Here is a 25,056-nt window from a genome sequence, read left to right as displayed (position 1 = left end):
CGACATTAGCATGATGTAGCGAAACTTTCAACCTTGTTGCACGTAACATGAACATACTTACCCGTTGCTACCCGCGCTACCTTTGCCCTGTTTTAATGAGTTTCGTTTTCAGCGTTTGTGTAATGGCGTTCATAAATAATGTGGTGGTGTGCATGCGTGTGTGTGTGTATAATGTTTCCTTCAATGTTGTAAGTAGTTTAATTAATATTCTTTATTTCACAGCGTTTCACAAACTAACATATACGTTCTACTTCGTTTTTGCACTTGCTACATTCAAATGCGCTCGGTGCGGGTGCTTTGCGATTGTACGACAGTCGCCTGGAAGGTAGGCAGCTATGCGGCCACCGGTCTGACGACTGGGTGATTTATTCGATTGGCAAATAAGCACGGGAGCGTAAAATCGTTCTAGAGGATGTACACAATAGGTGTGTGTGTGGTAGGGATAGGGGATGAGTAGGTGTACATGCACCTACAGACATGGCAGGCCGTTAAGCGTTCGTCGGTGTGATAAATTACCCATCTGCCGTACTGCAAGGCGCAATCGATCGTCGTACTGTGCAATTGACTGGCGTTTCTGTTCGCCGGTTTATTTGACCTTTTTTCTTTCTCTTTCTCTCTCTCTCTCTCTCTCTCTCTCTTTCTGCTAAGTAGCCTAAATACAGGTGGGAGCCGAAAGGATAGGCAACGAAAGAAAAACCATTACCACTTCTCCGCGTGAGTGTGGCTCAGTTTAGCTCACTCGCGGTTCGCGTGATCATTAGCAGCACCGTTTCGTTTGCTTACGAGCTAAATGCAGCATGCAGTTTTAATGCGAATGTGTACCACCTCTAGCTGCTCTTTCTGGTTGATAAATGATTGCCTCCGGTGCTAAATGTACCCACGGCACGTTGCATGCAGGTGGGTCCGGTAATATACTTCCCGCGCCACGGCGGCGTAGCCACACCCCAGCCCACGGGCACTACGGCTTCTACGGCGTAGACACGTGGTTTCGAGCGGTGGGGATGTCAGTCTCTTCCTGCGGCGTTGGCCTCGGGTGTACCGCTGGTGTATCACAAGCCTCCCGGTCCCGTCCGGCTCAGATAATGTGGCAGGACTCGCCCGATCCCGGTGGGTGGTGCTAGATGCTGCTCTTCGGCGACGGTGTCCGGTCGATGTAGTCGATCGTGTCGGCGGTGGAACCGGACCGACCCGTCCCAGGTACCGGTACCGGGGCGGACGCAATCGGGTCGGCCGAGCGGGAAAGGGTCGGTGGCCCGGTCGCTCCTGTTACGCTGCTGACACCGGACACCTGCTCGGCCCGTTCGCTGATCGTCGCCAGACCACGGTCGACCGGCAGGCCGGGGCTCGACACGTGCGAGTTGGCCATCGCCTGATCGAGCTCCTGCTGCCATTCGGACTCTTTCGCTTCCATCGCCTTACGCTTCAGCTCCTTGTAGCGGTTGTAGACGAGAAACTCCTTCAGCAGCTGCGTATCGAGCTGGCTGTGCAGCTGGTCGTTGTTTTCCTTGTGCACGGACCGCTGCTTCGCCAGGCGCTTTTTCTTCTTGTGCAGCGGCTTCGTCTCGACGATCATCTCCTCCAGCTCCAGGCTTGGGTCACAGTTGAGGTGATCCTTCGAAGGCTTGAACGGTGGGTTCGTGCGCTTGGCCAGCACACGCTCAAAGTCAGTGCCGCGCAACAGCTTCGTCAGATGCAGCTCCTTCAGTGTGCTGATGCGTGCGCCGGGATGCACATTCAGCAGCTACATCATGAACGGTGGGAAACAAGTTTATAGAAGCTGTCAGAGTGTTTGTGTTTGTGATCGAAACAATTGTGTTTACAAAAGTAGGTAAAACACTAAAAAGCGCATAGTACTTTAAATAAACTATTGCAATTGCATAGATTTAGGCGTTATATTAATGTTGAAGCTCAGAATGTACGCCTAAATGTATGCAACCTGCACTGCTTGCTGGGCGCTTTGAAATGTTTTTATTTTGCGAAAAAGAGGACAATGATTTGTCGAGCTGTAAATAATATCGTCTCGATATGCTCTTGTTTACAAATTGCATACTTTTAGGCGTTTTCCTGTGTAAGATAACGATACCAAGCGGAGTCCCAATTAACGCGCCTAAATGTATGCTACATTCGTGAGGAATCTGTGGGCAGTTAGATATGATCCTTTCCGCTGCGACGTTTATCTCGTGAGGTGGTGCTACTTTCGGAACTCACCTTGGAGAGCAGATCGACGAAGTTGTCACTCCAGTGGCGGGGATAGTGCGGCTGTGTGTTGAGTATGTTTTTCACCTCGGCGAGCGGTGTCGACGAGTGTACGACGAAGGGTCGGCCACCACTCCGCAGCTCGTAGGCGACCACACCAAGACTCCACCAGTCGACCGGATAGCTGTAACCGGCTGGCAGAAAAGAAAATATCGGAAATCATTACTGTCGAGTGGCGGTTTGTGTGCGTTGAGAAGGATGGCGGAGGGATTGGGGGGATGGAGCTCCACGAGGCCTCTTAACCCTTTAGATGAGAGTACTGCAGTGTGCAGTGTCGCCTGCAAGGTATGCACAGCGCAACACACAAAAAAAAACTCGCATCCCTTCAAGAAGCTGATCAGATGAAACTATTTGATTCCGCTAGGAAATAATTCCACTTTCGGCGAGTGTGGTTAGTAAATCTTCGGCATCGAGTACGGCAACCGTGTTCGATTCGAAGGCAGCTGATTTATTCGCTCAATTCTGTTTGTCCAGCGGGGTTTGTGGAGCGTGTGTACGTTCGGCGTTTCAATTTAATGATGTGGAATAATTTAATGGTTTATTGGCACACATTTTCATCCGCTCCTCCTGGTGCTCTGCATTCCGACACGTTCGAAGCGAAAGGGAGAATTCACCCTTGTCAGCGGAAATGGGATGCAGCGCTCGGGTGTGGGTGTGTTGATTTTTTTGTTGTGTGTGTCGTTGTACGGTACGCTTGTTTGTATGCCCAGTGGGCTTATGGTTTTTTTTTCGCTTCTCTATGTGGTACCTCGTCCGATTGATGGTTTGCTAATGTTGCGCTAGAGGATCGCTTCATCATCATGATGAAAAATTATCGCCGGTGAAATGGGTAGAGTTTATTATTAATTGCGGAACATTATGACCGCTCCGGGGACGGGTTTGCGATTGGGTTGGGAGTGTTGGGAGGTGTTCGGAGCTTGTTTTATTCTGTTCAGTTTCCCAGACACGGTGCAGTAGTTCGTTCCTAACGCCTTTCAGCAGCGTGACCGTGCCGAGACGCACGAAGACTTACCGATTTCCTCTAAGGCACACATAAATACTTCCGGGGCCATGTACGGTTTGGTGCCGGACATGCTGCAGGCGAGTCCGTCCGGCGGCAATCGGGTCGCTATGTTAAAGTCCGTCAGATGCGCATGACCTACGCGCCACGATCACGATGGAAGAGATTGGAATAAAGCACAGAATTAGAACTGTCACGTTGGCAGCCGTTTGTTGGATGTTTTGAACACGGCATGTGCGACGCAAACAACGATTATTTAACGGCAAAATGTCAAAGTGTGTACCGCAACAGCAAACGGCAGAAAATGGAAAGAATGTCTTCCGTTCTCGTATTGAAAAGACCTTTGATGTTTACGGGTGACCGGGCAGGAATAACAATCACTGCAGAGGCTCCAGTTCTATACCAAACGACAACAGAACCGTTCGATCATGTCCAGCGTATCGTTCGTTTGCCTATCAGGCTGGGGGGTTTTTTGTTGTCTTTGCGACCTTCTACAGCTTTTCCGTGCCAGCTGTATGCAGTCGCGACTTTTCACTTCTTTTGCAGCACCGTCGGGCCTTTGCTGCCCGAGCGTAAACATGTACACGGTCACGTGTCTTATCTTGGTCGGTGTCGTCTGCGGCGAACACTTGTGCGAACGGTACACTTCAAACGTGCCAAAGATTATGACATGAAATGGCAAACCGTTTCGAGAGCCCGGTTCGGTATCCTTCACCCCGTTAGAGGCGGTTAGGATGGTTTTTTTTGGTGTGTGTGTGTGTCTCTCATCTTTGCAAATGGCTTTTCTTGTTTACCCAGGTGTACTTTTTTTTTTGCAGGTGACTGAGAAACATTGCACTGAGCTTGACAGCTTTGATCCTTGGTCGAGCTTTTTAAAGGCGATGTGTAGCAGAGGCAGAATCGTTGCATGACATTATACTTTTGCTATTTATCGAAACAAAACGTCGATAAACATGGAAGTTAAATAGAAGGGAAGATGTGGAATTGTGTGTAGCCCCGAAATAAAAACGCCTGAAGGTATGCAATTTGCACAACAAAATCTCTTCATAATTGTCTCTTAAGACGGAGCGCTAAATAGCGCTAAAGAGCGACAAAGAAAGACAATAAAGTTGAGATGTATTTTAAATCTCGAGGTTGATAAATATTTCTGTTTAAAAAGTGCACAATCAGGTAGGCCGTCTTAACATAGTTTGTTTAACTATTTTTATATGATATATTTTGTACCAAAAAGGAAAGCGAAAGATAGTTGTATTTTAAACTAATTTAATTATTTGTTATTTCCAATGCGGCTCAGGCATTGATTGGACCCTAGCACTATTTGTAAGCTTATAACTGACACTGAAAAAACGAACAAGTGGTGTGGGCTTTATAAAATATTGTCAACGACTATAAATTGCTAAACAATTTATGAAATTAAATGTCTCAGAAGGTATTTTTCTCCTCACGCTAAACATTTACAAAATAAAAAAAAACTCAATAGTGGCAGCCATTTTCTCTGGGTGCAGTACGTGAAAAAAAAACAATCCACTGATCCTTTTAATTACGTTTTAGCTAAATTGCATTAGATATTCATATATGTTGCGTGTGGGGAATTTGAAACAAGCGTGAAAGTTATGTCGTTTCTTCATCCACTAAACACCAGCTGTGGCCACGATGAACGCAGCACGGCCACGGCGACAAGCCAGGCTATAAAAAGGATCAAAATGCGTTGAAGTTAAGGATTTCATCGCTTTCATACACATCCATTCCAGCTGCCTCGTTACCGTTGTGAGATAGGCAACAAAACGGCCGTCACAAACGGGTTTCCCCGAATTGGCCTGGTGGGGTGTGGAATGAAAATTTAAAACTCTCTCGCACGGTGCCACGCTCCTGCCCGGCTACAAGTGGAGCCCGGTTTAGGTTCCTTTTTTTTTTGCTAGGTTCGTTGCGTTACTAAAAATGGTTTCTATCAGCTCGAGTGATCGAGCCCATCCATTGGACCATCTGCAAAAGATTAGAATTGCCCAGATGGGTAAACACGAGCAGAAAGGGAAACGGGAACGTTTCAGCCTAATTCTATCGGTTGGACTGGCTTGCCGGTGTTTTTTCGTTCGGTTGGTTTCTTTAGTAAAGTTCATGCTTCGCACATCCGTGAACGAGAGATGGTGAAGCGGGCGATGATGGGATTTCCCTCGAGGGTCACGCGCGCGCGGAAGGTGGGCAGGGACTTTTCTGTGGCGTTTATTTCCTAATTTTATGGCTCTCCGAGGAAAGCCCGTAAGACACGATGGGCAAGAAACAAGCGACACAGGAAATAAAAAAAAAAACCCCCGAAAATAAAAATCCAAGACACATCCGGAAGAAGTTCGCGAACGGTTTTTGGGATTCATTCCGCAAAACTCCTTACGACCGAGTGAAATAGATACGAGCGGTGAACAAAGTGGTGCTGAGTTTGTTTTCATGGCCGTTGGTTGCCGATGTTTGCCATTGCTCCAGCGGTGTATGTAAAAGCAGGACAGTAACAGAAAGACAGCAAACAAAATGGGCGGTTAAAATCGAGAAATGCCCCAAAATCAACGGATTAAGGTGAATCTTGAGCGTAAACGGTGGCAACACAATCACGAAACGAGGAACGTTTTGGGAATGTTCGGAGAAGAAAAAAAAATCAACAACACTAGCAAAACCTAACCAAACACACACGAGTTCACATATTTGCTGGCTCGCGTCTGTTTTGTTGAGCCTTATGACACGGGGTTTGGCTTTTGTCGTTTCCTGTTTTCTTGTTCGTCTCCTCGCGGAAAAGAAGTCAGGCAAAGACACGCCGTCAATGGACGGTTTGATGGATCCGGGATGGTGCGGCGCAGTACCCGATCGGAGCAGTGCCGCTAGCAACACGCTTGGGAATAATAAAGGAAAAATATCTCCTTTATGACTGTCGTTTCCCATTTTCGGCCCGGCACACACACACAGCACGGCGGGGCGCAAGGATTGGGCCCGGTGAGTAGCCGTTACCCTGCAGCCAATTGAAACCGGAAGATCCACCACGGGGCACGGGGTTTGGATGCGTACGTGATCGTGGCACCGGTTGAAGGATGACACACCGGTTCGATGGTTGCGGACGTGCCATGATTGCCGAACGCTTGCGATGGGGGCGTCGGGTGCCGGGCAGGGTACGTCACCCATTGTGCGTCAAAAATGTTGGGTAACGACCGGGCCGACCGAAAATGGTACCGGGAGGGGAGGTTTTTTTTTGTCGTAAAGAACGATAGCCATTTTAGTCACTTTCAACAGCCCCCGGTTCGAGCCCGTGGTGTGTGGATGATACTGGTGCGGGCAAAAGTCTTAGACCGGGAGGGAAAACACATTAGGAAATATTTGTATGTTAATAAGGGTCACAGTGGCACCCTGTACGAAAAGGGATGGATAATAGTTTATAATGCTTTGTTTCATTCTTCCAAACTGCTGCGAACTGCTGGGAAACATGCTGGGTGCTTGGGATTTCATTGAGATAAATAAATAGCTGCAAACGAAACGTTTTGCGGTCTTACGAATGGAAGATGGGGAGAGAGAAGATCATACTTAATTATTTGTAATAACACTTTTTTTAATAAACATTAAGATTACTTTAAAATGGAGATGCCCTAAAAAATAATCTCGAATATACCGGTCTAGGCAAATATATAGCTATATATACACTATTAGCCCTTTCTTCTAGGCCTTGTTTAAAAAAAACGCCGAAAGGTATGCAATTTAAGCAGCAATTTACACTGTAAGGAAATCTGTTTATAAAAATTCTTTTGATGTATTTTCTGTTGCTCCATAATCTTTTAAACTTCTAAATCTTTTTAATCTTTAATCTGCTTTTTTAATCTTCTAAATCTTTTAAACTCTATCTTATGTACTTTGCATTTAAAAAATGCGCCTAAAGGTATGCAATTGAAGCTAAAATTTAAGGGTTAGGATTAGGTTTAGGATTAGGATCTGAAAAGATGTATAAATGTATAATAATAATGTATAAAGTTGCCTCAAATCTGACGTCTCACAACATCTTAAAAAAAAACGTTTGTATTTTATAATTAATCTATATTTATATATAGCATATTAAAAAAAACGTTTGTATTTTTTAATTAATTATAAATAATCAAACATTTTCTTTTTTGGTAATATTTAATACAAACTTCTTGCAATGGAAAAGCAAAAAAAAAAAATGGCATAAAGTAAAATCTGTGCATGCAATTTGTGTATCGCCATATCATTCTGCGTAAAATTTGTCGTAGTGTTTAATAAGATTTTCCTATTTCTTTGGAAGTGTCTAGTAAATGTTCACCATAAAACGGGGATATTTTTCACGCTCAATAAAAAAAACGCTCAGACCGTGTCGCTTCTAGCAGCATCTTCCATCCCTTACCTAAAAAGGGTTAAATTAAACGATTCCACCAAAGAGGACAATCTGCTTCATAATAAATTGCTACACCAGCGCGCCTTGCATGCCGCCTAAGTATACGTTCCCCCCTCCTGGTCAACCAGCAAAACCGCAAAGGACATGCCAGGAATGGGAAGTAAAAGAAAAAAACCCAAAGCTGTTTAATGAAATCACGTCCTCAAGCATTGCCGATCGAGGACGATGGGATCCCATCACCATCATATACGGCTTCCGGCGAGAGAGAGAGAGAGAAAGAAAAAAAAAGCTAACCGCACACGCATACGCCTCGACTTGAAGCGTGCAATTCGTAAAAATAATCATCTCACCAACCATCCCATCGAGCGCCAACCATTCCAAACCATTTCCGGACCCGTTGTTCGTTCGCTCACGATCGATGCGTGCGATGGTCGGCGTTGAGTGGCTGTGAAGGGCACTCCCGGTGGAAACCACACCAACCGAATCGAACGTCGTCTGCCCGTTGTTTTCCTGCATGCTAGGCAGCCCGAGCGGGCGAGCGGGCGGACCGGCAAACCCAACGCATGCAAACACCGTAACTGATCCGGGTGTGCACAAGAAAACAGGCAAGGGTCGGAACCGTCAATTGATTGGAAAATTGGATCCAATCGAAAAGGAAGCTATTATTCGAAGGTTTTGCCGCTTCTTCGGGGCTCCGAGTTTAGGGGTCCGTTCCCTCCCCCCCAGACACGCTCAGCACGCGCCTGCCCAACTGTTTGCCGATGCGCTCTATCTGTCTGGTTCCGACGATCATTCTCATGCCAGTGGCCAAAAAACCGTCCGTACCCGAATGATTCTCGTAAGTGTTTGAGGGGATGAGAAAGGGGTGGGAGGGAGAGGGGGTAGCCTGAAGGGTAAGAGGGTTTGTATGCTTTTTTTTTGTTTTGGGTTGTCGTGTTTTGCTTCGTCTGATGACGAGTCGGTGCGAAATCGGCTGTGCAATTTTTCGGTTGCCCAGCCGGATTGTGCGATGCCGATTGCTCTGATCCTTTGATATGCTATCCTTTAATCCTCCGCACTGCACCGTATTGTTTTGCGCTTTGATGGCACGTGCTGTGAAGATGCTATTCGAGCGTGGCACACTCACTGTTCCAACTGGCGTTGGTTAGTGTCGTGTGGGTACTTTTCAGCTCAAAGCTTTCGTTGTTGCGTTGTGCCAAAAGTTAATTAAAAAAACCAATTCAACCCCTGTAGTGGACGCAGGCGGGAGCTCCATTTGCAAGCAAATCAATAAGACGAACAAATCAAGGCAACCGTACCCGTTGCTTTACCAATATTTGAAATTAGTTCACCGCGTCGCGTCAATCACAGCGCTAGCGCTGTTTGGAATACCTTCGAGCAAAGTAAATACTCGGTTTGCTCACAGCACGGTATGACATTTTTGTTGTTGTTAATTTTTCTTGCGATTCCTTGGAAACGAATTAATAAAATGCTCTTTCACTCGTTTACAAAGCAGACCCTCTGTCCAGCCGGTTAGAGTCGATCGGTTTGCGTTTCTTATTACGTGTTGTCCATTGCATTCACGAACGAAGCAGAACGGCACTCCCCTCCCTTTGGGAGGGAAAAACCAGCTGTGGGAGTGGTGATTGGAAAACTGGATTGATAGCAGAACTGCAACCCATTGCAAGGAAAGCACTTCTAAGTCGGAAGTACCCGCGCGGGTACGCGGGTGTGATTGAGAAGCGGTAATGAGCTTACTGATAATTTCATTACACTTTCCACAACTATCTTCGCGACTGCTCGAGACTGCCACAGCCATTCTGTGCAGATGCAGTGGAAAAAAACCAGCAAAGCTCGCCCAGTATGCAAGCACAAAGAGCGTTACGTTGGTCTGCGACGATTGAAACTGTATCGAAGGTTTTACCGCTTTTCGCAGCGAGAGAAAGTTGCCATTAGTAACAGCAGCTGACCGGTACCGGTGTGGGAAAACCGAAGCAACGGACCCCGATCGAACGGTTTGACAGTTTCGGATTGCAATTGCAGCGCGTAAGCCCACTAACGGTACCGCCTTTTTCCACCGTACTCACATTTCGGTTTTTCCTTTCCATTCGCAGCAAGTTTCGCAACGTACTTTATCGCTTCTTCGCACCAGCCGACGGGGACGTACTTAATAAAATAATTACTTTTTGCTATTATCGTTGACCGCGGGAATGGGAATATACCGAATCCGCTTTCCCGGATTCGGTTTCGTTCAAAGTACTGGGCGTCTCCACCGGCACGCTGACGGATGGCAATTAAAAACAATTAATATGCTTCCGGCAGTGCTGGTGTGCGAACTGTCCAGCTGATTGACACTGTTGCTAACGGTGCTAATTGTTACTAGCGAGAGTTTGTGAGTGTGTGAGCTGTTGTTTTTTTTGCTGCGCTTTTCCATGCGAGTCCAGTGCTGGACGATTTTTCATGAAGTACCGGGCGTCTCCATCATACCACGTGGTTGTTGGAATTTTATAGGATTAGGAATGAAAATCATTTGTAATGGTTTTAAAATTCAGAAAATGGTTTTTGTTGTTGTATATTCATAAAGCATGACACTGTTGCTATTAATGTGTTAGCAACATTTGTTTTGTTGTTATAAAGTAGAGGAAGAATTTGACCATGGCAAAGTTTGTAGCAGAAAATGGAAACGCATTGCTAGATTGCTGGATGCTAGCAAACCCTTCCATCCTGTTAGTGCAAAGATTACGCTAAAAATTCGCACATGAAGTGAGCTTGATGCGATGACAGTTCGCTCTGTCGCTTGCTATAGATTGTGAATGAGGACACTTGGCAGCGTGGCTTTCAATTCGCTTTATTTTCTTTTAGTAGCACAGTACAACCCGGAACGTTGCACAACTGCTTGCTGCTTCCTAGCAAAGGGAAGTGGAGGGAAATAAAAAATTCTCTCCATCATCGCATACTGCTCCTTCAAGTTTTCACTATTTGTTGCTTTTCTGCCGCGTGACAGGTTCCTTTCCTTTTTTTTTGCTGTGTGCTCCTGAAGTTGATGCACTACAGATTTTAACGGTAGTTTGCTAGTGGCCATAAAATATGCAAAACAATTTCCCGCTCTTGACCAGCACAGCGCAACGGTGAATGAAGGAAACTATGGCGCAGCACGGTACAGACCGGATGCGCGGGAAGACGACGGTATAATTGTTCTATTCATCTTCGTGTTTGCTTCTTGGCTGCCACCATGTCCGGCACGCTACTGTTTGTTTGATTTCAGCGACAAGCGGCAAAGAAAGAAAAAATAAATGAAAACGGCCTCCAAGAGGTTCGCCACCGCTGCAGCCGTGCTGTAGTTCGGTCAGGCCCCGAAGGCAAGGGGCTTCATTTATTTCACTCCCGTTTCTGTTGCTTTGTTAGACTTTCTTTTTTATTTTTTGCTGCAGTGTTCGTGCATTGAAACTTTGCAAGTTTTGGTACTGGCTACTCAAGTTTTGTACGCTTTGCATTCCATTCTATGGGTCGCCATTTTTTGTTTTGTTTGCATTCCCGTTTGTTTTCTTCTAAAGCGTAAAGGCAGGTCTAAAGCAAAGGGCTAGAAGATGTATAGTGAGCAGAAGGCCGATAGCGATTATTTCTATGTTGAGCCCATTCCTTGCTTGTTTTAGGTAGACGTGTACGCTGTTGACTTCTGCAACCTTGGGTAATAACCGGAAGCAGAACAAATAAGAGTTGTAATGTGCTAATCGTCCAATTAAGTTAATTCTGATAAAAAAGAGGAGAGAAGATAAGGTGTAATAATATCATTATTTCATTCTTTTGCTATATTATGGCTTTATTGTACCACTCTTTAGTCATGTCCTACTCGTTGCATAAGTGTCTCTATTAAATCTCCTCTAGCTCCTGGTCTAATCTATTTCTTGAACATTTGCAATTATGTTTTTCCATGAATTTACTAGTTTGCGTACACTGCATTATGTGCAAAATCTGACTCTTAAAACACACGATTTGTAGGAAGAAAAAGTTAGTGAAGCTGGTGGATTTCCTAACTCCACAAACCAGCATTGGTCGCTTGGTTTCATAATCGCCTTCAGAAAGACTATTTTTTGGTTAATCTTCAAAAAAAAAGCACACGCCTAGCGAGTAAAAATAAACATGCAGAGTAACACAAGTTGGCAAAATACCACTAATAACATTTTTTTTGTTAATGCAACGCGCCTAAATGTATGCAATGCTGTATACAGTTTTAACTGTAATACGATACCCTTGAGTTAATAAAATGCTTTATTAACAAACATGAAATGAGCACCACTCAAGCAAAAGCACCTGAAGAAAATCGCATCAGTCATGATAGAAGTATAGGTGTCATTCTCGATTACGATGTGTTGTGTGTTTTGCATACATGCAGGCGCCTTATCTGTATTCTGCGTCGATTAAGCTGCTTGTCTGATCCTAGCTACCCCAACACATGCAATACCCTACTGGTTTTTCTATTAACGTCGCCCCCATTCTACCACCCTCACCCCTCCTTCCATCCTTCCTTCCTCTCTCCACCCTACAGCTAAATCTGCTTGACAGCTTGTTTTCGGGGTGTTATCAATGGGGACGAACGGGTGCAAAAAAGGGGTTGTTTCATCGCACGCATAATATAAACACGCCATTGGTGCGTTTTGACCTACAGCCATCATGTTGCCGTTGGATGAGTCTTATCTTTCTCCATCAATCTTTAGGGGCAGAACAGTGCGAATACGCTGTCCGGATGTTCCGATTTGCTCGGCCCGGGCTGTACGTTCGTGGCCTCGAGGGGTAGACCGCAAAAGAAAAAAGATGGAAGCGATAAAATTATGAAGATGATTGTCAGTTCATATTTTAAAACGAAGCGAAAGTGCCAAACCGACAAGTCACACACACACACCAAGGCCCGGCCGCGCGGTAGAAAGTGTGCGGGGGTGTTGGAATGTAAATAATATCCCAGCGCCATCCTTCGTGACAATCGTCGACGATACCGGCAACGACCGGGTGTGGGACGGAACCGCCTGCAGGAAAACGGGCAAAGTTTTCTGCCAGCGCGCGCGCTGACAGAGAAAAAAAATTATTATACACGGGTTTTGATTCGGGCTGTTCCATTTTCTTGGAAGTTTGTCCGCTTTTTCGTTTTGTTTGGTCTCGTTCCTTTTGTTCGCTTTTGTTTTCTTTACGCGTTGCTTTGTTGCTGGAGCTGTCAAGCCGATGCAGAAGAATAAACACACCTCGGCTGGCGGTCTGGCGGTTTCACTGGATTAACCTTCGCCCGTGAAGTGTTGTCACCATCCTAAAGCCTGACGCGTACTTACCTTCCTCGTCCAGCAGGATGTTGTCCGGTTTGATGTCCCTGGAGTACGCGTTGACGGATGGCACCGGTGCGGCAATGTGCGTGAAAGAGAAGGAAACGCAAAACAGGCAGCGCGTTAGTGTGGTGCAATAAAGTGGCCAGAGTTGGGAGATTTATTTGTCGTCTAATGGCGAGCGAAATGGAAGCTTGGCAGCAATGCATTAAAGTTGTGTCTTTCGATTCCCGTGGGCAGGGGATTTGTTTTTTTGTTTTTTTTTTGTTTTTAAACAATGGTTTGTTCACAAACTCGTAATGATTTTATCAATACGGGCACGCGAAACGCGAACCAGATATGTTAACAGCGAAAGTTAATGATTTAACCCCTAACGTCAATAAAAATAAAATGTCCCCATTCCAAAACACTGCATTCGACCAGATCGTTCCGGTAAATTATCAAACTCCCATTTCCGTACGACAGGATGCGGAAAGCGTATCCTCGTGTCGTGTTTGTTTCGTCTTGCGTTTCTTTTTTCTTCTGTTGATTTGTTTCGCTGAGGTCCTTCTTTTTAATGATACCATTGCCAGCAGTACGCGGCCAAGAAAAAGTTTTTTAATTGGCATTCTCCGCTGCTTCAGGGGTGCTTTTAAAGGGGTAAAAAGCCGGGAGGGAAACGGTAGGGCGAAATGGAAAGCGTTGCATCCTTTCGGGGAGTCCGCATAGGCAGACTGACAGCACACTCCACACACGGTAGAATTTGTGCGCTAGAATTGGCTGTTTGGTGTTTTAATTTGAGCACCAACATTCCAACTCCATATTCCTTCCTCCATCTCGTGCTTGGCCCCTTCACTCGTTTCCCAGGAGGTTCTTGATTTGGGGTATGTAATGCAATGCAAAGAGGCTAGAAGGTGCGGCACCAGCGCAAGCGAGACTCATTCGGATGTGTGCGTTTCATAATTAATGGAAAATTACGTGCTAATTGGATGATTGAATAGAATCCGAGCGGAGGGACGGTGCCGAGCAGAAGCGCAGGTGTGACACAACGCGGAGTTGAACAGCGCTTCAGGATGTAAGAGACACCCTGTTTCACAGCTCTAGTGGGCACTCCAGCGCACCATCGGCACGTGTCGCGCGGTTTAGATAAGTAGAAAACGGTTTTGATTAAACAGGAAAAATAAAACGGTTCAACCTGTGCCAGAAGTACGGTGGCAACTTTGTCACTAATTGGTGACGAGTGCAGTCTCAAATTAGCCACTCTTGTCGGTGGCCTCGACAGTTTTAAGCCCCTCGTTTCGAAATCAATTAAATACGGCGATTAGGTTGTTGTTTTTTTTTTTGCTTCTTCTTTTTGGTCCCAGTCAAGATGTATCCGTTTGCCTATTCTAGTGTCCTTGATGGACGTTCATCCCCAATACGGATGATTAAGATAGCACAACCTTATATCAACATTGCTGCAGGCTAAGAGGCCACTTCAATATTGAGGATGCACGGTACGGAGAGTTGTCGTTTATTTCAACTTGTCCTTGTGCCAAACACACTCCACTCGTGACGATTAGATCGCACCAAATATTCCAAGAATCAGTGCTAGCGATTTAACACCTATTTGCCCTTCAGCATTGATAGTCGGGAATGTTAATGTACAGGAAGCTAAAAGACGTTTGTTTTCATTTCCTTTTTTTTGGGAAATTGCTCGAGAATTGAGATAAATTCATAGAGCCCCATTACTGCGTGTTAGAAACCCAGGGATTTAGATAAGCGAGGTGATCAGGTGGTTATAGAAGAAAACATTAAAATAAATCACAAAATTGTTAAGAACACCCATAATGTGAAGTTGATCGAGATAGCTGACAAACGTGTTGGACATATCGTTCACGAGTATTTGGATATGAGAAAGCTCTGTGCAAAATGGCCGCCCGCGCGAGCTCAAATTTGACCAAAAACAACATCGGAGTTGATGATTCGGAGCAGTGTTTGGAGCTGTTTGAGCGAAATAAATCCGAGTTTTTGCGTCAATATGTTACTGTGGATGAGTGTTGGCTTCTCCACTACACTCCAAAGCCCAATAGACAGTCATCCGAGTGGACAGGACGCGATGAACCTGTCCCAAAGCGGGGGAAAACGCAACAATCAGCTGGCAAGGTTATGGACTCGCGAGTTTTTTGGGATTCGCAAGGAATAATCTTCGTCGACTATCTCGAAAAAGTAAAGACCATTAACAGCGACTACTAAATCAAGTTATTGGAGCGTTTGAAGGACGAAATCGCCAAAAAACAATTATCAGCCCACCTGTTAGTTCGGTCTCAACATGGAGAACCCCTATAGACGTAGAGAAACTTTAAAATTTCTTCATGTGGTTGGGTCCTACCGAGTGTGTGTGGTTGTCAGGAAGTTAGGAAATTCTCTTCGTGCTCCTTTAATTAAAAAAAAAATAGTTCGCATATTGTCGGTGTTACATTCTTACACTGGCGCCTCAGCCAGTGGGGAAATGTTGAAAGTTTTTAATTTATAATTTATTATCTAAACGGTAAAGATGCCACAATCGAGCAAGGAATTGAAAGACAGAAATGAGAAAATTCCGTAGAGAGATTTTACATCTTTCGCGCAACTTGATACGCTGCAAATACCCTGCCGCCCGTCCAATCTTCTGTGCCGACTATCAAATGGAGGCGCCCGGTACTTGGTGAAAATGTACGAAAAAAAACTCAAAAAACCGGACGTGCTGGCGTCGGTGTGCGACTGAGTGATACATAAATAATGATTATGATGGCTACGTCTAGCGTGTTTAACCGGCAAACGCGTCACGGTGATATGTGTGTAATGCCCCCAGTGGGCATAAAAGGGTTAAAAGCGGGGTTGGGCTCGGAAACGCAAAGGGAACCGATAAAGGGGATGAGATGAGAAAAGTTTCACCAGGTTCGCATCGACCGGTACGAGTTGCGCTGCAAACTCATCCCGTCCCGGCATGGATGGCACAAAGCGGTATTGCATTTATATGTAAATCTGATTAAATCATTCGGCCCGGCCCGGCGCAGGGGATGTTTTTTCTTTTTTTGGGGCGGGAAACGTTATGGGGTTGGTGGGGATGCTCCATGCGCACGGGACGATCCGATGCTGTATTATCACCATCAGCATGTGATAATGATACGGATGAGGAGCGCGTTATTGATTGTGTGCGCTTCACGAGCTGCGAAGTGAGGCAGTACTTTATTTTACGACCCTGGAATCGTCCTTACGCAACGTTCGTAAGGACTAATCCCCCCTCAACAACAAAAACAAAATCAAAAAACGAACCAAACAAGACGAAGTTTTTATGGAGGCAAACAGGATAACAAACAACACCAAAAAATGTAACGCTGCCGTCGATTGTTTTCTTCCAATCAAAATAGATCAGCGCTGGAGGGGGGGTGGTTCGCCATCGGTACCTGTGGCGTATGTGGTACCCAAAACACCCGGTGCAGTTCCCAGGAAGTTGCGCGATGGTGGTGCGAACGCGTTTGCCACCCGTTTTGGGGAAGCTGCTCGCGGAATGCTTCGCCAGTTTTGCTGAATCGCTGAAATCGAATCAACGCACCCCTTCCGCGGGGATGAAACACCCCCCATTGAGGTGGTTGAAATTCAATCATGCACCGTGCTGTGAACGGCCACGGAGGGCCGTTTTCTGGCGTGGTGATTGATGAAGTGGTACGAAATTCGCCAACGATGGAGACAAACAATCGAATCAAGCTTTTGGCAATGGTTTGTACCAGGGTTTAAAGGGTGGAAAGGTGCTTGGATGGGTGCTATTTGCTATGCAGCGGGGCATCACAATTTTTGGGCAAGGATCGAACGGTGTGAAAAATTTGAAGCAGAAACAAATTATTTCACCCATGTAAAGGGAAGCGAACCGTACCGTGGTGTGTAGGATGCAAATGTTTTAGCGCGCAAATAAAGCAGAAAGCTTTCATCCTTTGCAGTTGTAGGAAATAAGTTGCGTTGTGCAGATTAGATGCCATTCTGAATCAATAATACGGATCAACTTTAAGGTAAGTCTAACCGACGTTATATAGAAGAAATGAGGAATGTTTATTTTGTCGAGTTCAAAAGCAACTCGGATGACTTACAGAACATTTCCATGGGTCTTACAGTGCTTGGAATTAATATCAGACTTCCTGTTATTTACCTGAAGCGAACTGTACATATAAAACCAACAAATTTGAGGCAATTTTACGTATATATATAAAAGGCTTTATTATATAATACTCTAATGAAACTCTAATTTATTAAAAAAACTCAATATTAAACAACTAAATCAAGCTTAGCTTTGGTACGACAGTTTAATACAGTGTGTAACATAACTTTAGGGTCATTTGCTTTTTTATTGAGGATAAAGAAATTGTCAAATAGTTGTAAGCAAAACCCTTCCACGGTTTTATGATAAAACCGTTTTCATGATTTTTTATATAGTTTTGTTACCTAATAATTTATTGTTAATTATTAACCTAATTTACCTAATTGTTTTATTGCAATATGTGTAAATTATTATGTTTTTCAACTATTTTCTTGATAGCAATTATTTTCGTGCCCAAGAACTATCTCGCAAAACCTGTCGAAAAATCAATGATACAGTGTCTGAAAAATGTACAGGAGTATGACAGTTCAAGAAGGTATTTAAATTATATGATGCAAAAATATTTCATATATTTACAAAACCATCATGCATTTATGATACGTACTAATAATTCAAATTTTCATATTTCCGCTTAGTATTCTTCCCATTTATAAACCGGATTGTATAGTGTTTTAGTTATTTTATACTTATTTTTGCATCTCGCCGCAATTGAAAGCATTAACTAGATATGAAATAATGGAATAAATTATTTTTCTTCTGCTTTAGCTCTAATTCCTTTTTTTTGTATTTGAATCATCCTCGAGTAATACTGTCATAAAAGGGTATTGTACCAGATTTCATGCTTTTCCCCCCCCCAGAAGTTTGCATACGAAAGAAGCATCTTTAAATGCCAATAAAAGCAGACGGCACCATACCTTCGTTGTAATAAACTGTTTGGTCCGAATGGTTTAGGCACGTATTTTTATGGCGCCAACAATCAAACAAACGATCCGATAAGCAACGTCAACGTCTATCACCGTTCCGGTACAGCGTTGATGCGGCAGTGGCTTATCGTGAGTATCGAGGAACTCCTTTTTTTCCATTTCCGTTACCGGGTACCGGGCCGACAGAGGGAAAAACAGTCAACCCGCAAGCAAATCATTTGACAGCGTCATTGAAGAGTTCGGTCGCTGTCAGTCACAGGAGCCGGAGAGGGCGATGCCGGCGATGGAACGGTGCCAGTGGTAAACGCTAGTGTGGCGTGCAAACCGGTCACGGTGACGTGACACTATTTATGGCATAATTTGTGTGTCGTCGACGAAGAAGTGTGTCTTCCCGAGCACGCATGTGTGCTGGTATTGGTACCACAAAAAAAAAAAAAACGAACACACGCGCGCGTATATTTATAGAAGTACATCCTTAATATAAACCCAAGGTGGTAGCTGTAGGTGATCCTGACGAATGATATTCATTAAAACATCACAAAAAGGAAACGGAACCTCACTTACCTAACATCGCAAGCGGGGTGGGAAAGGAAGGGTGGGGAAGAGAAGAGGGGGAGGGGGGGGACAGGGGAGGAGGCGTGGAATCAATTACGGTGAGTTGCGTACACATATTGTGTAGTGTTTCTTCCGGTCGTCCTGCTGATGCTATTATGCCGCCCGGAAGTCCCCCGAGCGGGATGGATTTGTGATGGATATATCGACACAAAGGGAAGCTACACCCCCTGCCACCCACCGGGGGGTGTGTTCGCGGGGGGTTTGTGGTAGAGGATCATGGATTTGCTTGAAGGCATCGTTAATGGTGCTGGCTTTGGCGAAGATTTGTTGCCCTTCACCCGTTCACACACGCACACGCGAACAAATCCCCATTTTGCGAACAGAGCGGGGAGGTTTCTGCGGAAGCCAAGATGGCAGATATGGTCGAGATGGTTTTTGGGGAGGAAGGAGGGGGGAGGGGTGGGAAGCGTAAGATGAGCAAACGTGGCGCGGGCGCGTGAAATGTGACCGACATGACAACAGCATGTGTTGGACCAATTTCTCAACCCCTTTGGCGTTGCAAAATCGAAGGGTTAGTCCTGAAAAAGGGGGTTGAAGTTGAAGGACATGCGGGCGACAAAATAACCAAACAAAAAAAAAACACACACACACCGAAATGTGACCTCTCTCCACTCCGTTACAAATCGATTGGGTTGGGTGGAGCCATTGTGCTACGGAGCTCGGGGCACAATCAGGTAAAGCCTTGCCAGAGGAAACGTACCCATACACACACACACACACACACACACACACACACACACACACATACACACAGCAATAGGATTAAGCCCACTCGACTTGGCACTAGAGGCTTCCCTGCTGCGAGTGTCCTAGAACCAGACCGTGCGAACGTTTGAGGGTTTTGTGGGTTTTGCGGTGAAGTTGCAAAGTGGCGTCCTTCTTCGCCCCGTCCCGCAAAACCCGGTTACCTTGGTGAGCACACGTAATACCACAGTTATGAGCAATCGACAATACGATTACTCAAAGGGCTCTATTTCGGCTCGTGTGGCATCTCCATCTTGATGCTTTCAAAAGCCACACGGCTGGAATGGCTGGGGTCGCAAAAAAAAACGTGATGGGACACAAGGAGGAATAAAGTGTGAACGTTACTCGGCATGTGTACACACCGATCGGCACTCGTATCAATCTCTAGCCGACCGGAAATATGCAATTGATTACGAGTGCTTGTTAAAATGGCGTAATTACGTAAAGGGTGAAGAAGCGAAAGGAAATGGTTACTGTGACGACGTGGAAGAGATCAGGAAACAGTGGATGGTGTGTGCTGGGCACGATGCACAACATCGTTCATTTTAAGGACTTTAGCCTCTAATCGCATCATAATGGCGGTACGTCCTTTGTTTTCAATCATGTCCTTTAACAAATCGAACGTAGCGTATTTTAATATTCTGAACGTCGAGTTTCGTACGGTATGTGATATACGATTACAATAAAACGACCATTTTAGCTTTTTAGCTTTTTTTTTTTTAAAAAAAAGAACGATTGATCCGATGGAGACGCCCGGTGTTTCACACGAAACCGCTTCGTTATGCTTGTTTTGAACAAAGGAATTGTAAAAACTTTTAAGATGTGCAAATGTGTACGTGTGTGCATATTGGGGGGAAGCAGAAAAAGACGAAATGAACCTCACTTCAAATCACTCAACCTCATAGCTATTTGGCAGTCAGGGGGAAAAAAAGGACTACCAACACATACCACATGTACGTATGTGTGGATTGTCCAAGCGTGCGCTGCCAACGTACTCGAAAACCGTAGCCGAATGTGACACAAATGATATTCATTTTTTTGTTCGTGTGTGAGTGTTTATTTTCCATATGTGGCGCGACGTGCGTTTTTGGTGACTGGCCGAAAATAACGCTGCTGAGCACAAAAGGGGTATGAAAGAAAAGGGGAGTGGGGGGTTGTATGTTTGGTAGTAGGTGAATAATACGTGCCAAATGAAATATTCATAAAGGCCTGGTAAATATACCGACGGAAGCGAAGGATTTCATTTATGCTTTTCGTCGATTATCCGATGTTTTTTTTGTCTGCCCGGGATTTTGTTTTCCGAGTGGCTAGTGCCTTTCTTTTCCGCAATGTGCCCAGGCTACCTCTTTTGTTTGCGCCCTTTTCTCTTTTTCAGGTGAATGAGAGAGGATGGTAAGGGAAAGGACAGAAAAAGGAAAAAAAAACGCAAGCAAAGCGGCAGTGAGTATGATTCAATTTGTAATGAAAAATGTAATATGTCAACATTAGGCAATGCACACCACGGAAAGGATTACGAACCATGGCGCACGGGTTGTGCGTCAAGAAGAAATGGGAAGAAATCGTTCGTGGAAGTGTGCGCGTGTTTGTCGGTGCTATGGTATAAGTTGACATGTTTGAGATCTAAAATGGTTTGCGAAAGCTTTAGGCGAGCAAAATTGCTTCACTTCCCACTGGGCGGATGATTTACACGGCGCGACAGCTCCATCCCCCCGCCACCAGCGTCTGCGGTGGGGTGTTTTTTTTCTGTTGTTGTATGTGTGCGTTCTTAAGTGGGTGTTTGCACAAAACCGCAAAAAGGATGTGTCACATGCAGCGCCAACATGTTCACACTCGCCAAACTTTGCCGTTCCTATGGTTCGAGTTACACGCGAAAGCAATAGCCGTTTTTAGTCGCCATTTTCTTACAAAAACACTTCCAGCTAGCTGCTGGATGTGCCATTCATTTTCGTTGGTGGTTGTATGCCGTAACCGTGCGCTATTCACCAAGCAAAGACGCCCAAGTAAACTATTCTGAGAAATGTTCAGCCAAACCCCAGCAACTTCCTTTGGGACGATTAAGAATAGAGGGGAAAAAATACAAAAGAAATCCCCTGAAGATTCATTAGCTGCACCTTGATGCAGGGTTTGTGCGACAATTTGCTTTCTTATTTACTTGTTTTTTACCGATATGGAATTGGATAATGACTTTAAAAGCCATTAGAAAGCACCAAGTGTAGATTACAAAAATCGGCAAAGCAATGGAACCAGGCACGTGTAATTAAAAGCAGCACAGGCGGATCATTTAAGTACAAAGAAGAAGTATGTTAAAAACATAAAAATTCGTACACTGAAACCGTAATTCAGAAAATATACTATATAAGTGACTAATAGTACTACAAAAATAAAGAAAAACAAATCATTCAAAAATGAAAAATATAAATAATTAGTACAAAATGAATTGGTAAAGAGAAAGAACTAAAAAGTAAAGAAAAAACTAAAGAGAAATGCGTTAACTCGACGAACATATAAACCTGTTAACATACCGAAATCATAAATTACATAGGAAAAATTATAAAAGAGTTAATAAAGGGGACGATATAGTCAAACTGACTAACAAAAAGAAAACATGTGTAAAATGTTAAATTAAAAATCAAATTATTTTAGAAAGCTTAATAAAGTATGCTGCAAAATGAGCAGTATCTACAGTTGATGGTAAAATGATATCGCTGATATAGTTATGAAATGTTTTCGAAACTATTCAAATGTACTTTAAATAAATTAATAAACAAATAAATAAATGAATGAGTAAGTAAATAACTACATGACTAAAAAGGTCAATAAAGAAGTAAATAGATAAATAAATGAAAAAAAACATAATATTTTAAATTAATTAAATATAAATTAATAAATTCCATCGTTGGAGTATCGTATGTGCCCAAACCATAGCAAAGATTGTTCATTGCTTGAATTTATTTGTGGTAGTACCCAGTAAACGATACTCATTCGAACTATAAATCGGGCCACTGCGAACAGATACATTTCATGTATTTGTTACAACCGTTTTGCATGTTTTAGTGATGATACTGCTGAAAACTTGGAGGACGAGTTGAACAAGCATCACAAGCAACAAAAAAAAGGAAAAATCCCGCGGAAAACTAATTAAATTTCAAATCTGGTCAAGATTGCTCTGTTAGAATGCTGCTGGACAGAATGTGGTTTTTTGTTCTCTTCTCTCTTTGGGAGAGGGTAATGGAGATGGAGTGAAAAACAGGGTGAAATGAAAATCCTTTCCCACGTTTGGCAGCGTTTAAGGGATGTATTAAGGGGAACAGCTTACCTGTGCACGACGCGCTGCTTCTGTAGGTAATCCAGCGCGGAACCAAGCTCACAAACCAGCAGACCCACACCGGCCTCCGAAAATTCCACCTGAAAAACGAAAAAAAAAACAACACCGCAGGGATGCAAAAGAAAATTAACAAAAAAAAAAAAAGGACGGGACGGAAATGAATACCAAACCAAGCAACAGTGCTGGTCAGGCAAATGAAATGTAATTTTTACGCTGCTTTCGTTCCTTACCTGGTGCTGCAAATGATACCGTAAGTCGCCACCGGCCAACAAATCACAAACCATGAACAAATCCTCCTCATCTGTTGACGAAAGGGGGTTGGCGATGGATGGCGTAAGAAGGAAGGGATACGGTAGTGCTAGTGTTAGTGAATGTATTTCAACGTTTCAATTCTGCTCGCTGCTTCCACTGCCGGTCGTACGCCCGGTATAAAGCGGGAAGCGATTTATTAGTTAAGCGAAGGAGCGAACACAGCCCGAATGAAACAAAAATCCTCGACTGATAATCGTAGTCGCGCTGCAGGACATACAGCAACGGTGATTCATCGCAAGGAATCGTGTCGCGACGAAAAAAAAAAGGTAAAATATTTTGAGATACAAACAAACAAACAAAAAAAACCACGGAGCAAATGCTAGCAGCGTTCAGGGATGCTTTAGTTATGGTTTGTTGTGAAAAATAGTTTCCCATTGGATTTAGTCTCAACCGTGAACGATAAAAATGTACAGCATTTAGAATGTTTTCCACACAAAACGGATGCGGACTTAGCGGTGGTGCGGTTTATTTACAGCCAAAAAGAGAAATAAAACAGAAAATTGTAGCACAGTGCGACTAAAACAAATGCAACACTTCGTTGCACAATGCTGCGCGAATTTCGTGGCAGAAACTAAACCAAACTACTACATGAGCGTAATGTTGCCGGGCAATGGAAACCGTTTAACAGTGTCCGTGATGCATCCAATGGATTCAATGAATTTTTTCGTTTCCGGGAAGGTTTATCGAACAGTGCCGCAGGGCAGGGACGGAAAGCAACGAGAAGCCTTTAAAATGGTTCCTTCACTGTTTACGTAGTGGTAAATAAAATTTAAACCCATACACGGCTGTCAGCTGCAGGCGGTATTCACCGTATCTGATAGAAGCCGGTGGCCAGGATAAGCAAACCAGAAACAAAAACGCAAAATAATAAAAGAAACATTAAACTGTTGCGTGACAGGCAACCTGGCTTCCGGGTTGTGTGTCCTCGGGCGAACGAAGATGGGCTAAGTGCTCCCACACAGGGCAACGGAGTGGTGGTGAAGGGTGCGAGAGTTAAATAAGCTGCAACTATTAAACACGCATGGGGCAACTCGCGGGCGCTTCGTTAATCCCGCTCTTCCCGCTTACAGTGGATTACGGATGGTGGAGGCGTGTACACGGTTGCACAGGTTATGAAACGCACACCGGGTTGTGACGACACGTGAGCGTAATCGTCTCGTGGCCGGTTTGGGCTTTGTTACCTTGGAACGAGAACCAAAGGTTCACGAGAAAGGGATGCTCGAGGGAGGCGAGCAGTTCCACCTCCTTCAGGACGCCACCGAGCGCGCCACGGCCGATGCACACGTTACGGCTGACGTACTTCATCGCGAACAGGTTGCCGCTGTCTTTCTTCTGCACGATGCACACCTGCAATGAGAGCGATAAGGAAAGGGCAGCATGAGAAATGTTTCCAGGTTTTTGGATGAATAAATCATTAGTGCAACACACCGTGTGGCGCGCGTGGAGCGGAAGGTGATGATGGTCGGTTTGTGTCGGTATAATAGGATATTGTAGAGGTTCTTTGATAGAAAAGTTCAGGTTTTAGTCGAGAAGATTGCGGAACCGTCTCGTAAATGCGTGTATCCGGAGGAGCAGACTAGCGGAAGTGTATTCTGGAACGTGAATTGCAACTTTGTTCCAATTTTGAAGGTGACGACAAAGTAAAACTTCTGTACAGTTAGTGTCTAACTCTATAGCCCAACGAGTTCCTTTTGAAATTATGCCATCCAAGAGTAGCAAGAAGCTTGTTAAATTGAATTTTAATCTCTCGAGACCTCATTACATCTCTGGTCCTATCGGAATTTGTTGGATCCTATACCCATCCTTCAGCAACCCGTTAAAGAAGATTCTGATGTTCCTTAAGATGAAGAGTTAATTGCCTCAACTGCTTAAGACAACTTGAGAGTTGAAGTCTCTGAAGTACGTTGATTATCAACAGTATCAAAAAGAGTTTTTGCATGTCGTCTAGTAATGAGTCTACCATCGCCTGAAGAAAGACATTCAATATACTTAAGAGTTGGGATTAGGAAATAACTTCATTCAGGTTGAAATTGGAAGTATTGTTGTTAATGTCCCCTTCCAGAACTAGGTAGAATTTGTATTGCTGAAGTTAAATTTCCTTGTGAGAAGTGAGATACGAGAG

The 25,056-nt window shown here is 44.4% G+C and overlaps 1 protein-coding gene across 1 annotated transcript in view; it reads right to left on the bottom strand.

The window, feature by feature from the left end:
- Positions 1-226: 226 nt before the first annotated feature.
- The window catches only part of LOC128306940 (serine/threonine-protein kinase 32A), a 49,585-nt gene continuing 24,755 nt past the window's right edge, over positions 227-25,056 (bottom strand). The window contains exons 3-9 of the mRNA XM_053044620.1: positions 24,116-24,281; positions 22,853-22,923; positions 22,614-22,702; positions 12,932-12,969; positions 3,269-3,394; positions 2,209-2,390; positions 227-1,741 (exon numbers count right to left, since the gene is read on the bottom strand). Coding sequence (XP_052900580.1) covers positions 1,118-1,741; positions 2,209-2,390; positions 3,269-3,394; positions 12,932-12,969; positions 22,614-22,702; positions 22,853-22,923; positions 24,116-24,281 — 1,296 coding nt within the window. The 3' untranslated portion in view covers positions 227-1,117. The remainder of the gene's footprint in view (positions 1,742-2,208; positions 2,391-3,268; positions 3,395-12,931; positions 12,970-22,613; positions 22,703-22,852; positions 22,924-24,115; positions 24,282-25,056) is intronic.

This window comes from Anopheles moucheti, chromosome X, assembly GCF_943734755.1.
Source record: "Anopheles moucheti chromosome X, idAnoMoucSN_F20_07, whole genome shotgun sequence".
Taxonomy (NCBI): Eukaryota; Metazoa; Arthropoda; class Insecta; order Diptera; family Culicidae; genus Anopheles; species Anopheles moucheti.
Note: the sequence above shows the minus strand (reverse complement) of the source record. Positions and strands in the feature narration are given on the sequence as shown.